General features: G+C 42.6%; 1 protein-coding gene across 2 annotated transcripts in view; it reads left to right on the forward strand.

Annotated features, from left to right (window-relative positions):
- The first annotated feature begins 1819 nt into the window (after positions 1 to 1819).
- The window catches only part of ANKLE2 (ankyrin repeat and LEM domain containing 2), a 35165-nt gene continuing 19935 nt past the window's right edge, over positions 1820 to 17049 (forward strand). The window contains exons 1-3 of one of the 2 annotated variants that reach the window (XM_063454410.1): positions 1820 to 1891; positions 14133 to 14579; positions 16762 to 16956. In XM_063454410.1, the coding sequence (XP_063310480.1) occupies positions 14144 to 14579; positions 16762 to 16956 (631 nt within the window). In that variant the 5' untranslated portion in view covers positions 1820 to 1891; positions 14133 to 14143. Of the gene's footprint in view, positions 1892 to 3096; positions 3429 to 14132; positions 14580 to 16761; positions 16957 to 17049 lie in introns of those variants that run through there. The other variant, XM_063454409.1, reaches the window with a different exon arrangement.

Below are 17049 nucleotides of genomic sequence, written 5' to 3' on the forward strand. Positions count from 1 at the left end.
TGATTATATTCGGGTTACTACCCTTCCAGGTGATGCTCAGGCAGCCATGCCACTTACTATGGACTACTGTTCCCATGATGCTCAGCGGCTGAACATCTCCTTGAATGAATGTTTTTAGTGAAGGTGCTTGGCGCAGTGACCGTGACACATGTTGCCTTTACTGCGATACCTCGCTCTGTGCAATTACTGCGATACCTCGCTCTATGCCCTAACTGCGATACCTCGCTCTGTGCAATTACTGCGATACCTCGCTCTGTGCAATTACTGCGATACCTCGCTCTGTGCCCTTACTGCGATACCTCGCTCTGTGCAATTACTGCGATACCTCGCTCTGTGCAATTACTGCGATACCTCGCTCTGTGCAATTACTGCGATACCTCGCTCTGTGCAATTACTGCGATACCTCGCTCTGTGCAATTACTGCGATACCTCGCTCTGTGCAATTACTGCGATACCTCGCTCTATGTCCTTATTGCGATACCTCGCTCTGTGCAATTACTGAGATACCTCGCTCTGTGCCCTTACTGCGATACCTCGCTCTGTGCCCTTACTGCGATACCTCGCTCTGTGCCCTTACTGCGATACCTCGCTCTGTGCAATTACTGCGATACCTCGCTCTGTGCAATTACTGCGATACCTCGCTCTGTGCAATTACTGCGATACCTCGCTCTGTGCAATTACTGCGATACCTCGCTCTGTGCAATTACTGCGATACCTCGCTCTGTGCAATTACTGCGATACCTCGCTCTGTGCAATTACTGCGATACCTCGCTCTGTGCAATTACTGCGATACCTCGCTCTGTGCAATTACTGCGATACCTCGCTCTATGCCCTTACTGCGATACCTCGCTCTGTGCAATTACTGCGATACCTCGCTCTGTGCAATTACTGCGATACCTACCTCTATGCCTTTACTGCGATACCTCGCTCTATGTCCTTACTGCGATACCTCGCTCTGTGCCCTTACTGCGATACCTCGCTCTGTGCCCTTACTGCGATACCTGGCTCTGTGCCCTTACTGCGATACCTCGCTCTGTGCCATTACTGCGATACCTCGCTCTGTGCCATTACTGCGATACCTCGCTCTGTGCCATTACTGCGATACCTCGCTCTGTGCAATTACTGCGATACCTCGCTCTGTGCAATTACTGCGCTACCTCGCTCTGTGCAATTACTGCGATACCTCGCTCTGTGCCCTTACTGCGATACCTCGCTCTGTGCCCTTACTGCGATACCTCGCTCTGTGCCCTTACTGCGATACCTCGCTCTATGCCCTTACTGCGATACCTCGCTCTATGCCCTTACTGCGATACCTCGCTCTATGCCCTTACTGCGATACCTCGCTCTGTGCCCTTACTGCGATACCTCGCTCTGTGCAATTACTGCGATACCTAGCTCTATGCCTTTACTGCGATACCTCGCTCTGCACAATTACTGCGATACCTCGCTCTGTGTCCTTACTGCGATACCTGGCTCTGTGCCCTTACTGCGATACCTGGCTCTGTGCCCTTACTGCGATACCTCGCACTGTGCCATTACTGCGATACCTGGCTCCGTGCAATTACTGCAATAGCTCGCTCTGTGCCCTTACTGCGATACCTCGCTCTGTGCCATTACTGCGATACCTCGCTCTGTGCCCTTACTGCGATACCTCGCACTGTGCCATTACTGCGATACCTCGCTCTGTGCCCTTACTGCGATACCTCGCTCTGTGCCCTTACTGCGATACCTCGCTCTGTGCCGTGTGTTACAGAGATACAATGCGCACGTTTCAGGCAGTCCCGGGGCAGCCCTGTTGCCTGGAGACCGTGGGGTCCTGGCGGGCCGAACCGGAAGTGTCGCAGGCGTGTAGCAGCTTGGTCTCGGGTGGATCCTTCATAAGGCAGAGGAGGTAGGGCTGTGCTCAGTGTGTGTCTGGTATCCGCCCGGTCCGGAGAGCTGAGGGTCTGGCTGTGATTGCTGGGGAGATACTGGCAGGGAGTGCGGGGATCGGGGGCCGAGACTGACCGGGAGACAGGAGCATCTGGCGGGAGTGCCGGATAGTGATAGGATCAGCGCCGTGTGCACTGCAACACATTACCTTGACAGACACCTATAATAAGGGCGGGGGGGTATACTGTGCATTGCCATAGAGAGGGGGGGGACATACAGTGAGCATTACCATAGAGAGTGGGGGGCATACTGAGCATTACCATAGAGAGTGGGGGGGACATACAGTGAGGATTACCATAGAGAGTGAGGGGGACATACAGTGAGGATTACCATAGAGAGTGAGGGGGACATACAGTGAGGATTACCATAGAGAGTGGGGGGCATACTGAGCATTACCATAGAGAGTGGGGGGGGGACATACAGTGAGGATTACCATAGAGAGTGAGGGGGACATACAGTGAGGATTACCATAGAGAGTGAGGGGGACATACAGTGAGCATTACCATAGAGAGTGGGGGGCATACTGAGCATTACCATAGAGAGTGGGGGGGACATACAGTGAGGATTACCATAGAGAGTGAGGGGGACATACAGTGAGGATTACCATAGAGAGTGGGGGGCATACTGAGCATTACCATAGAGAGTGGGGGGGGACATACAGTGAGGATTACCATAGAGAGTGAGGGGGACATACAGTGAGGATTACCATAGAGAGTGAGGGGGACATACAGTGAGGATTACCATAGAGAGTGAGGGGGACATACAGTGAGGATTACCATAGAGAGTGAGGGGGACATACAGTGAGGATTACCATAGAGAGTGAGGGGGACATACAGTGAGGATTACCATAGAGAGTGAGGGGGACATACAGTGAGGATTACCATAGAGAGTGAGGGGGACATACAGTGAGGATTACCATAGAGAGTGAGGGGGACATACAGTGAGGATTACCATAGAGAGTGAGGGGGACATACAGTGAGGATTAACATAGAGAGTGAGGGGTAAATACAGTGAGGATTAACATAGAGAGTGAGGGGTAAATACAGTGAGGATTACCATAGAGAGGGGGGGTAAATACAGTGAGGATTACCATAGAGAGTGGGGGGGGGGCATACAGTGAGGATTACCATAGAGAGTGGGGGGCATACTGAGGATTGCCACTGTGTAAATTCAGTCACCTCAATGAGCCTGTACTGACTATCATATAGCTATCAGGGAGCACACGGACTGGGTCACTGTGAGGACACCCTGTCCATCTGGGTGTAGACTTGTGTGGGTAGTTTGCAGGGTGTATGTGTTCTAGCACTGTGTGGAGATGTCTGTTTCTGGGATCCTTCCCTCCTGGGATTTTGTGGAGGCATGGCCTGCGCTCCTGGCCTGTCTGGTTGTGGCATTGGTGGGCTGGCTTCTCCGCTTAGGAGAGAGGAGACATTGGAAGCAGTCTCACTCAGTGCCACCTCCTGCCACCACGCAACCTGGCTGCCAGCTGCTGCTAGGTGAGGACACTATACATGTGCCATCTGTAAGTTGTAGTGTGTGTGGTTGGCAGTAAGGCTGGGAAATAGGTTACTGTTTTACTATGATTAATTAAAATAGGCAGATGGCATGCCATTATCTTTCTGGTTTTGACGCTTTAACAAATTAAATGTAGCCTAAAATGCCTGTCTGTACTACATTTCTGGACCTAATGTTAAAAGTGTGGTGTTGATATAACTCTTGCTGCCAGTTGCTACTTTTTTTTTTCCCAGCAAAAAGCACATGCATTAAACTATAGATGGGCAAGGGCAAATTATTCTAAGTTAAACTAAGGCTGAGAGTCCAGGATTTCAAGATAATGTAAAAAAAAAAAAAAAAATAATCTATATTAAAATCTGTATTCCCCCTTAATGTAATTTAGTCGGAGAGTGGGGACATTTAAGAGTTTGTCTGCTAAAGATTTATTTTTAATATTGTTCTTATAGGTGCCAAGTTGCATGTTTCTTAATAAACTATATAATATATATATATATATATATATATATATATATATATATATATATATATATATATATATATTATGAAAAATTATGCTTTTGTATGTCTGTGTGAACAGCTCTGCCTCCGGACATTTTCATTGTTTTCTTGATCTATCTCGTCCCATATTTATTCATTTTGATTCCGATTTCTGCATTGTTGGCCCCAACTTTTTTTGTTGAACTGATCTCTGGTGGAGATCTTTACTTTTGTGTAACTAAATTTGCAAGTGCTACAAGTCTTGTACAATTTAATGAACCTGTATGAAAACACTCCGCCATCGAAAATCTTTGAGACTCTCAAAATCCATACTGGTGTAGTCTTTAATATAGGTTTATACATTGTTGGAGATGCATGATATATCCATATTGTCTTTTATCTTATTTCTTATTCCATGGAAATATGCATTTTATATTACAAGTGAAACCACTTCAGTTCTTTAGAACAATAGAGAAATGAGTGGAATACTTAATGTTTCCATGTGATGTAGAAGATCTAATCCGTTCGAGACAAGCTTAGAATTGTAGTACTTGCATCTGTTGGCAGGAAAGACTGTTATTAGACTCCTCCTGTCTTTGAGATATTCACAAATGCATGTGCTATTAATCATTGGAAAACAATATTCTACTCAAAGCTGTAACTTTAAAATTGCTTGTACTTCTTATAACTCCATATATATTTTTATGATGAGGCTAGTGCGAGAACGTGTTTTTATATCAAATGCTGAAATTGGTTTGACATGCATCCGTGGTTTCTCATTTTTAGTTTACCACACCTCTTTGCTCATATTGTAACTGGATTAAAAAAAAAATATATATGCCTAAAATTTGCCAGGGCTAATCCTGTTGTAATTATTGGTGAAATAAACACTTCTCCGCGTTCATTGTATGTCTTGCTCTGTTACAGGAAGTGCATAGTTTGTGCATCATGATGTTGGCAAAACGTCTTGCCCTTCTAAAGAAGGAATGCATCCCGGTTCCAAATAATGAGTCATACGGAGATTTCTATTTTTAGTTCAGTAGCCTAGGAGGAGCTGTGCGCTCCCCCAAATTTAAACAGTTTATAGCCAGATAGAAACTTTGTATAATTAGACTTCTCCAATACCTTTCTAGTTGTTCATGTGCTTGTGATATTCTTAACCCCTTAAGACCGCAGCCAAATGTACAAGTTGTGATCAAAACAAAACCTGGCATTTGCGCTATATGTCTGTCCAACTGTAATTCACCTCTTTCATATTAAATGCACCCACACTTATTATATATCATTTTATGCAGGGGAAACAGGGCTTTCGTTTAACATCAAATATTTAGGTATGGAACATAATTTTATATAAAAAAAATGGGAGAAAATAGGAATTTAAAAAAAAAATTGTTCTACGTGACATTTTAACTGTGAATGTCAAAATACTGTTTGCTTTTATTGCAATACAATTCACATATTTGTATTCAGCGATGTCTCACATGTAAAACCGTACCCCCTATGTACAGGTTTTTATGGTGTTTTGGGAAGTTACAGGGTCAAATATAGCCTGTTACATATTTCACTTTTTTCACATTAAAATGTGCTAGATTGGTTACGTTGCCTTTAAGACCATATGGTAGCCCAGGAATAAGAATTACCCCCATGATGGCATACCATTTGCAAAGGTAGACAACCCAAGGTATTGCAAATGGAGTATGTCCAGTCCTTTTTTTTTTTTTTTTTTTTTTTTAGTAGCCACTTGGTCACAAACACTGGCCAAAGTTAGTGTTAATATTTGAAAATGCAAAAAACTAATTTGAACGCAAATTTTGGCCAGTGTTTGTGACTTAGTGGCTACTAAAAAAACTGAACATACCCTATTTGCAATACCCTGGGTTGTCTACTATTGCAAATGGTATGCCATCATGGGGGTAATTTTCATTCCTGGGCTTCCATACGGTCTCAAAGGCAACCTGGCGAATTTTAATGTGAAAAAACTGAAACGCAAGCCTTATATTTGACTCTGTAACTTTTGAAAACCCCATAAAACCTGTACATGAGGGGTGCTGTTATACTCTGGAGACTTCGCTGAACACAAATATTAGTGTTTCAAAACGTATCTCAACAATTATATCGTCGGTGTAAGTGCCACTTTGTGTGTGAAAAATGCAAAAAATGTCACTGTCACTGACAATCTCGTCGTTGTAATATATTTTACTGTTTTGAAACACTAATATTTGTGTTCAGCGAAGTCTTCCGAGTAAAACAGTACCCCCCATGTACAGGTTTTATGGTGATTTGGAAAGTTTCAGGGTTTAATATAGTGCTAGAAAATTTAATTCCCTGAACTTTCGGCCTGGGTTGTCAGGCAGGTCCTGCAAATTGTAATTAATAAAATGACCTAATTATGTAAAATTATTACATAAATATATGTAGTATATATATTTCATAATACACGTACAATGATATTTATTAAATATATATAATACAAATCTATAAATACATAAAAAAATAGATGCGTAATTTTGTTCTAACTGTATTCATTTTAAAGAATATATATATATATATATATATATATATATATATATTCTTGTTCTACATGTATTTTGATATCAATATATATATTTTAAAATACAGTTGGAACAAAATTACTCGTGTAATTTTTTGTGCTGAAAAACCCCCACTCGTCTTATACTCAAGTCAGTTGTCTGTTTTATGGCAATTTTCATTGCCATAATACAGACATGGACCGGGGGCTGTCAGGAAGCTGTAACTTACCTTCACAGCAGCTCCTGTCAGCTCCCTTCTCTCTTCTCCGGTGCGTGCAGCTCCCAGGTCAGCTTCCTCTGCAACTCTCACGAGAGCCGCGGGGTCAGAGCGTTGCCACGGGTTACCGTGGCAACGCTCCGCGCGGCCGCGAGAGTTGCAGAGGGAGCTGACCTGGGAGCTGCACGGACGGAGGAGAGAGAAGGGAGCTGACAGGAGCTGCGGTGAAGGTAAGTTACAGCTTCCTGACAGCCCCCCTCCTACAGCCCATCCACTGGACCACCAGGGAGTGAGAGCCCCCCTCCCTGGCCAGCTAACAAGCAGGGAGGGGGGACGAAAAAATAAAAATATTAATAATAAAACAAATAATAATGAAAAAATAATTAAAATAATAACATAAAAATAATAATACAAATAATAATAAAATAAAAAAAAAATAGTTACCTAAAAAAAATAACATTAAAAAAAAATTTAAATAATAATTAATAAAATGCCCACCCCACCAATGCTCTGCACTCACACAAACACACACTGCACATACACACACTGCACTGCATTCATTATAAACACACTGCACTGCACTCATACACACACTGCACTCATACACACACTGCACTCATACACACACTGCACTCATACACACACTGCACTCATACACACACTGCACTCATACACACACTGCACTCATACACACACTGCACTCATACACACACTGCACTCATACACACACTGCACTCATACACACACACACACTGCACTCATACACACACACACACACACTGCACTCATACACACACTGCACTCATACACACACACACACACACTGCACTCATACACACACACACACACACTGCATTCTCACACACACACACACACACACTGCACTCATACACACACACACACACACTGCACTCATACACACACACACACACACTGCACTCATACACACACACACTGCACTCATACACACACACACTGCACTCATACACACACACTCTGCACTCATACACACACACTCTGCACTCATACACACACACTCTGCACTCATACACACACACACTGCACTCATACACACACACACTGCACTCATACACACACACACTGCACTCATACACACACACACTGCACTCATACACACACACACTGCACTCATACACACACACACTGCACTCATACACACACACACTGCACTCATTCATACACACACACACTGCACTCATTCATACACACACACACTGCACTCATTCATACACACACACACTGCACTCATTCATACACACACACACTGCACTCATTCATACACACACACACTGCACTCATTCATACACACACACACTGCACTCATTCATACACACACACACTGCACTCATTCACACACACACACACTGCACTCATTCACACACACACACACTGCACTCATTCACACACACACACACTGCACTCATTCACACACACACACACTGCACTCATTCACACACACACACACTGCACTCATTCACACACACACACACACACACTGCACTCATTCACACACACACACACACACACACACTGCACTCATTCACACACACACACACACACACTGCACTGCATTCACACACACACACACACACTGCACTGCATTCACACACACACACACACACTGCACTGCATTCACACACACACACACACACACTGCACTGCATTCACACACACACACACTGCACTGCATTCACACACACACACACTGCACTGCATTCACACACACACACACTGCACTGCATTCACACACACACACACTGCACTGCATTCACACACACACACACTGCATTCACACACACACACACACACACTGCACTGCATTCACACACACACACACACACTGCACTGCATTCATTATATACACACACTGTAAATAAATATTCAGTTAATATAATTTTTTTAGGATCTAATTTTATTTAGAAATGTACCCGTAGCTGCTGCATTTCCCACCCTAGTCTTATACTCGAGTCAATAAGTTTTCCCAGTTTTTTGGGGTAAAATTAGGGGCCTCGGCTTATATTCGGGTCGGCTTATACTCGAGTATATACGGTATTTATCTATTTCTAATTATTTTAATTTTTAACGTATTTATATATTTATTATGTATGTATGTATGTATGTACACTTCATTTGTAACTGAAGATTCGCTAGAAATTTCCGAATAGGAAGAAATAGAACATTCGCCCGAGGACAGTTCTGATCCAGACGAAGATCTTTTCCATTTTAGCCTTTGTTTGGTTGCTTTAACAGGAGTTGTAACCTTTGACTTTGCAGATTGACTTAAATGTCTGGGCCAGATTGTCTTGAAACCAAGACAAGAATGACTTCATGTCTTGTTGCTTGGACTTTTCCAGCGATAAGGACGAACACGGATTACAGGTTTTCAGTTTTTTAACCATCTGGTAGTGGTGTGGGGCATTCACTACAACTCAGATGTTTCTTTTATTTATTTATTTATTTTAGGAGCAGGCACCTTGTCTTTATCCATAATATCTGGAGAGACAGGACTAGACATATCGGCAATACATAAATTACAAAATTGTTGTAAAATTAAATAAAGATAGACACAGAGATCTTAAAGGTTAGAGACTGAAAAATCTCAACTCTATAACCTCAGATTCCGTCCATTCCTGATGGAACAAGAAAGAGAACTGAGGTTCAATGGCAGGTTGGTGTCTTATACCTGTTGGGGGAGGAACTTTTATGTTTCAGGTGCTTGTCCCATGGGAAGAGTACATCCCTATTGTACTGCCACCATATGTCAGGAAAAGTAGGTTGCTAGAATATTATTCACTGAGGGCTTGGTGTTTTGTTTTGATGACAGTTGCATGAGAGGAATCCGAGTGCAGGGAGAGAGAGCTGTTCACAGTTTAAGTGAGAAATTGCTGCAGAAAAGCAGTTTGGCAAACATCAGCGGTTTAACCCCATAAGACCGCAGGGCGTTCTATGCCGTCCTTATTTATATGGCTCTAAACGCCGCAGGGCGGCATAGAATGCCCTGCGATCTTTTCTACTTACCCGGTCGCCGGCGATTGCGGTATGGGGACTTACCTGGGAGCCCAGGGAGTCCCCCCTCCGTCCACTTCGGCCCCCCTGGGCCATGTGATCGCAAGGTCCTTGCTATCAATACCAGCAGGGGGAGTGCCTGTCATGACAGGTACTCCCCCTGCTGCCTGAAAATTATTTATATATAATCAGAGTCCATACAGATGTTCAAACAGCAACTAGATGTATACTTGCAAAAACAGAATATTTTAATCTGATGACACATCAGATAAAGCAAGTAGAAAAGCCCTTCCAGTTCAACAACAGATTCTGGAACTTGTATACAGAGAATGGAAGAACCCTGAAAAAAGGGCATTTATTTCCAGACATTTCAAGGGCATTGTTAAACTACAGGGAGAAGACAAGGGGGAAGACTTGCAAGGTGCTCAGTTTAACCCCTTAAGGACCAAACTACTTGTCATGTGTCCTTAAGGGGTTAAAAAGACTAACCTACCGATTGGAGAAGTTTCTGGTCTTAACCCCTTAAGGACCAAGCTTCTGGAATAAAAGGGAATCATGACGTGTCACACACGTCATGTGTCCTTAAGGGGTTAAAGACCCTATGGATAAAAGGGCAGAAACATCCAGCAGACGAGCATATCAGGCAGCAGGATTTCAGGCTAAAGCAGCATTGGCAGGAGCTTCGGTGGATAAAGCTCAGTACGTTTGGCTTCAAGGATTGGAAGATGGCCTGGGTGAATACCAAGACAAAGATCTTTCTCACCTGTTCCAAAATGTAAGGTTGTCCAATGAATTCCCACTAGATGTTATCACGGAGGTGATTAAAATCTCGCTTGTGTCATGGGTTTGACACCTGTGGCCCGCAGGACACTATGGCTTAAAGCCTGGGTGTCTGGTACAGCCTCAAAGTCTGCACTGTGTGAACTTCCTTTTGAGTGGAAGAAATTGTTTTTGGTTCTCCTTTTGGAAGAATTAATACGACAAATATCGGAAACCAAACAGGCTCTCCCTCAGGACAGGAAGTAATCATGGAAACCCAGATACAACATTTCCAGTACAAGACCCATATCAAGACAACCCCAGGTTTTTTTCGTCAACAAAGGAAAGATCCAAGGTTTGACATACACAAAGATATCAAGTCTGACAGAGCAAAAAGATTGACGCCATACGAGTGGGTGAACAGATACAATTTGCCTACTAATGGAGGGAGACCACTGCAAATCCATGGATTCTGAATAGGGATCGACCAATATGAATTTTTTTAAATAGAGCCCATACCGATTTAATCTGTGAACTTTAAGGCCGACAACTTACCGATATTCAGTACATTTACCATTTAAAAAAAATAAATAAACTATTTCTAAAGCTAAAGGCACAAAATATACATGCCACGTGTAGTGGATGCAGTGTGTTTAGACAGGGGAGCTGTGTGGATTTGTGTAAAATGGGGGGAGGGGAGGCCTTTTTAATTGAATAAAACAAAAAAACACTTTATTTTTTTTAATCCCGACACACCCCCCCCCCCTCTGCTTGTTACCTTGCCAGGGAGGGGGGCTATGGCATTCACTGGTGGTCCGGTGGCATGAACTGTGCAGTGGGGGGCACAGCAAGCAATTACCTTCCAAGTAGCTCCCCAGTGTAAATCTCGCAGCCCATGTGCCACGCAGAGAATTGCCATGGTAAACCGTGGCAACGCTCTGACGGCCGCGGGACTTGCAAGATTTACACTGGGGAGCTGCTCGGAAGGTAAGTAAGCGCTTGCTGGGCCCACCAAAACCGCTGGGCTTGTCATGGACCCAGAGGTCCTGGTCTGCAATATCGGTATCTGTATTTGCCGATACCAATAATGCCGAAAATACCGAATGTCGACCAGAAAAATAATCAGTCAATCCTTAATTCTGAATCTGGTTGCGAAAAGATACAGAATAAAGTTCGTAGGTGTTCCAAAACCAGTCCTCTTCTCTGCTACGGTCACTCTTTTAAAGAAAGGTGTTGTAGAAAAAGTTCCAAGTACCCAGCTATATCGGGGTGTCTACTCCTGGTTGTTCCTGGTCCCAAAACCAGATATGTCCTTTTGTCCCATGTTTGATCTGAAAGAGCTGAACAAGAGGATTCCATACCAGCATTTCAGAATGGAAACCATAGCATCAGTCACTCATATCCTTCAAATAGGTGATTTTATGGTGACTTTGAAGATGGGCATATTTTAAATCCACATTCCAATGGACGTAGGCTCAAGAAAATACCTGCGGTATTTCAATTCAAAGCCCTTCCATTCGGTCTCTCCTCGGCTCCCAGTATTTTTACAATGGTCCTAATGTCTATCACAGTTGTTCCATACTTGGATGACTGGTTCATAAAGGCAAATTCAAGAGACACTCTAGAGTTGGATGTGGCTTACACCCTCAGAATCCTGAAAGAACATGGTTGGGTAAACTTAGAAAAATCCTGTCTGCTTCCTACAAGGTCAATTCAGTTTCTAGGTTTTCTTTTAATCAAGTCAGACACTTTGTATTCACCTAACTGGGGTAAAATGATCCAGAGCAGAATCAAGGCCTTTACAGTGGGAAATTCTTGCGCAGTGGTCAAAGAAAGAAGACTTGGATGCTTTGAGAAGTATATCGGATCCTGTAAAAAGACCAGTTTCATGGCAGGTCTATCTTTTGGGTTATGATTACAATGAATGCTTCAAATACAGGTTGGGTGGCTCACCTGCAGTGTCACTTAAGGCAAGGCACATGATCCGAAGACAAAAAAAGGGAATCTTCAAATTACAAGGAGTTTATAATCCTCTTATACGCTCTTCATCAGTTCAGAGCTCTCATTGTGGAGAAAGTGGTGAAAATTCATTCAGACAATCAGACTACGGTGGATTACCTGAACAAACGAGGTACGAGGGTGAGAAAACTGCACTCCCTTTGCCACAATGATTATGCCCTGGGCTCAAAGTCTTCTAGATGACCTGTCCACTAATCTCTTACGAGGGATAGACAACATTATAGCAGACTATTTGAGCTGATCAAAATGGTCCCAGAACGAGTGGTCTCTGAATCTGGTCATTTTTTTTTTCATATCTAGTAAAGATTTGGTCTGCCTGTCATCGATCTAATGGCAAGAAGATAAAATGCAAAGGTGATCACATTTGCTTCCCTCTTCAAGGCAGACATGCCTCTGGTACTGGATGGGCTTTTGATCAGGTGGGACTTTAGCCTTGCATACATTTCTCCCCCCGGTGAGACTAATCCCAAGGATTCTGCTAAAGGTGAAAACCGAACAAGCAATGGTGCTGGCCGTAATCACATACTGGCCAAATTGAAGCTGGAGGTGGGGGATGTGCAGATGGACGTCTGTTTGGAAGAAGGGGGAGGAAGTCTCCCTTCAGTGAGGGGATGCTATAGTACTCTTGGCACCATAGCCACATAATACAGAAAATTTTGATACACGCCATAGATACGATAAGCCAAAGTAAAGATGGAGGTTGACAAAAGCAGAGTTCCATTGTCCGCTGTTGCCCAATCCCAGCAGCCGACTTTATGGTGGCTGTGGGAGTCAGACTCTACAGAGGATCCCTCCGTGTTGTGGGATCGTCTATAGGCCTCAGTGTTCTCTCGCACTTGCACAGGAGTACAACACCGAAGTGACATCAGGCAACAAGAGGACAGTAGTTTAAAGTCGCAGTCGTTTCGAGGGACAGCCTGAGGTAAATAAAACCTCACCTGTGACCACGAGACCCAAATAGAATGTCACTTTCGGGTGATCTTTTCAAAATAAGCCAAAAATCAGAAATTGATCCGCTTCAAAATCACGCCTGGCTGGAAGTAATTCCTTTTTTATTTAATATCTTTATAATTTAAACGCTCTGTAGCTACAAAGTAAAGCATAGCAGATACATTTTCCCAGCCCAGGAAGAGACTTTGCCAGCTTTATGGTTTGTGGGGTAGGTTTGTAGTATTTAATGAGGCTGTGCATAGTGTTTCGTAGCAGCTGACTTTGCGTGCATCCAGCCAAGATTTGGATTCTTTATCACAACCAATAAATTAAGCTGGGTTTGTTTGGTTGGACGAGGAAGTGTTTGTAAGCACACCCCTCTCCCCACAGTTAGATTATATGTGTGTATTTACACTGTTTATGGTTGCTTCCTTTTTCTTCATGATTTTGTAGTTTTGTGTATATATGTATCCCAGCTTTTCAAAACCTAATATTTGAGTGTAATTTATGTTAAGGAGTCATTTAAACCTCTCTGACTATATATGGACCCAGATAGGACACTGCTCAACTTATTAATATTGCAAATTACTGTAGCAGAATCCTTTTAGCAGCATGGAGAAAAATGTATTAAATGTTGTGTTGTGGGTGTGGTGTATATAATAGATTAAAAAGTAATTTGCTAATTTCAGCTTGAAATCTATTACTTTTTCTGTCCTCTTTCTTAGTGGAGCAAAGAATGGATAAACTTCTTACCCAACTCAAGCTTTTGGACCCTGATGAGCTTCGAGAAGAAATACTGAAAGCTGGCTTAAAGTGTGGTCCAGTCACCTCAACCACCAGGTTTATCTTTGAAAAAAAGCTAGCTCGTGCTTTACTGGAACAGCAAGGTGTGGCTTCATCAGAGATTTTAAATCCATCTCATGAAAGTCCAATCACTAACAATGGACAACAGCAATACTACACTGAGCAGAAACACACATCTGATGAACAGGATTTTGGGTACAGTGTTGGTCTGAACCCACCTTTTGAAGAACCATCTTTGATAGACAAGGATTTTGTACCCGTGGAGAGGTCGGTTTATTCTTCTCAGGCTTGCTCCCAGATGAATAATAAAGAACCCTCTTTATACTATGCGGTTTGCCCGGTGTTTGAGGATACACTGGCAAGAAATGGTAAGCTTAATTATTTTATAGCAGTGAAAAGCTTTTAAAGTTTTATAAGACTGGTCTTTAATTTTTGTGTTTCCTTCCCCCTCCAATTCTTTATTTATGAATCAAGCAATGTAAATAGTACAGATGTCAAAGTGAAAATGTGCCAGTTGCTCACATTAGGTTGAGATTACTGAAATTACATGAGAGGTGTAGGGATAGAGTGGTGGGGGTGGCAGGATAGGAACCCTGCTGTGACAGTATTACATTAAAGTAGGCACAAACTACAAGGAGGAAGTGTTGTCTTGCAATGCAGTCAAGCGATTGATTAAATGAGTGACATTTTGTCTCAAACCTCCCTGATTAATTGGGGGTGGGGCGGGGGGGAGTATCCAACTACAATGCAGCCAATGTTAAGTATGTTTGTTTTTGTCCTCTTCTTCGGGAAAACCCTCCAGAGGCCTGGATAGAAGAAACAGCTGAAGAATCCAAATGACCTCTGGAAGGCAGTAACCAGTAGATTTTATCACCCCCCTCCCTACCACCACCACCTCCTTTTAAAAAGGCACCACTACCGGGCACATCGATCACATGTGCAAATATGTTCCACATTGGCCACATAACCGCCAACAGGTATAAGTAGGTCTTTACCCAAGTGAAAGGGCTATACAGGAGTGGGGGGGGGGGGGGGAGGAGAAGGGCACGCAAGAGAGAGGGAACACAAATGGATTTATTCCAATTCTGCAATATTGGGACAGTTCCGTTTTATTTTATTTTCTTGTTTTACACTTTTTTTTTTATTTTTATTTTTTATTTATATAACACAAGTCAGTAATTTAATGTGATCTGGAGCATTAAATAAGATTCAGCACTATAGCACAATTTTTATTTCCAACAGCGTTTTTATACTTCTAACCAAGGAGGTTTGGGGGAAACGATACGATGGTTTACTGCCATATATGATGGCTATGACTTGATTATATTAAAAAAAACAATATAATAAAGTGTGTGGAAAAAGCCCTTTTAAAATGACTAGTAAAATTATTAGCAGCTAACAACTCCCCCCACCCCCAAAACAATGCTAAAACCCCAAAAGTAAAACACTAGTGGAACAATTGTTACCCTTCATATAAGTGATACATAGGAAGTTTGAGGTAGCAATACAAAAAAAAAGCATATAGTGCAGATGATAAATACAATTACAGACAGGTAACTAGGAACACTCTCACATGAATGGGAGCCTGAAAGTAACAAGGCTCCCTATCAGCGTAGCCGTGCCTCTAAGATGGCACAACACCTTTCTTCTAGTATGGATATCACTCTCGAAAGAAGATGGAAATACACAATAGTACAGGATGCAATACTCCAGTAAAGAAAATGAGTGAAGATGCAGTTGTTGCTCACATTGACTAGAGCTGTCAAGTCGAAGTTAAAATTCTTTGTCACTTCCCAATAACTGGATGCCAAATGGATAAAATACTGCTAAGAATTATGAACAATATATCAGTAATTACATAACTAAAACCACAACATACAGTAGCAGTGGAATAAAGGCTTAAACACATTTTGCCTGCTAAAATGGGCTTCATTATTTTTACAGTCTGGTTAATTTTGTTTTATGCAACAAGTGAATTAAAAACAAAACGGCAACTTTAGAGAAAATGGTAAACAATAAAAATATATATTACAGGGGGGGGGGGGTGATTCTGAACATTTTTCCACTGACAAATGATCAGTCTAGAATTTTAATGGTAGGTGTATTTTAACAGTGAGATAACAGTGAGTCCCTCTTAGACTGCCACGTGATGTGTTCAGGTGCCGAGACATTTTAGTTCGACTTCTGAATTGTTCAAGAACTGGAAAGTTTGACTTCCGAGGTTCCAGTGTGTGTGTGTGTGTCTTGATGAAAGCTCTGTGCTAGAGCTAAAACGTTGACTGGGAACTGTAAGAATAAAGAAGATCTAACCTCTCCTTTTTTTTTTAAAAAAATATTTATATTCAGTCTTTCCCCGAAATAAGACCGGGTCCTATATTAATTCTTCCCCCGAAAACTGCACTAGGGCTTATTTTCGGGGGATGTCTTATTTCGGGGAGAAACAGTTGCAAGCAGGTCTACATTCGGGGGAATTCCTCCGAACATAGATTAGTTAAATATAGTGTACATTTAAATGTAAAAAAGTGTTGATTGTAACTCTCTCTCTTCTAGAAAAAGTTCACATTTATACAGATAAGAAAGAAGCTCTTCATGCTGTTAAGAATATGAAGGGTTCAAGATTCAAAGCTTTTCCATCAAAAGATGATGCAGAGAAGTTCGCCAGAGGCGCATGCGACTACTACCCATCTCCAAGCAAGATGTCATCTCTGCCACAGTCGCCCATGCAACATACACCATCTTTTAGAGGTGAGCTTAGTGTAATTTTTTTTTTAGTCACCATGGTGACTAGATGTTTGTCCCTGCTGGCTGATGGATAAGTCCCGTTAAGGGGATACTATA

Source organism: Pelobates fuscus, chromosome 5 (genome assembly GCF_036172605.1).
Source record: "Pelobates fuscus isolate aPelFus1 chromosome 5, aPelFus1.pri, whole genome shotgun sequence".
In the NCBI taxonomy this organism is placed as follows: Eukaryota; Metazoa; Chordata; class Amphibia; order Anura; family Pelobatidae; genus Pelobates; species Pelobates fuscus.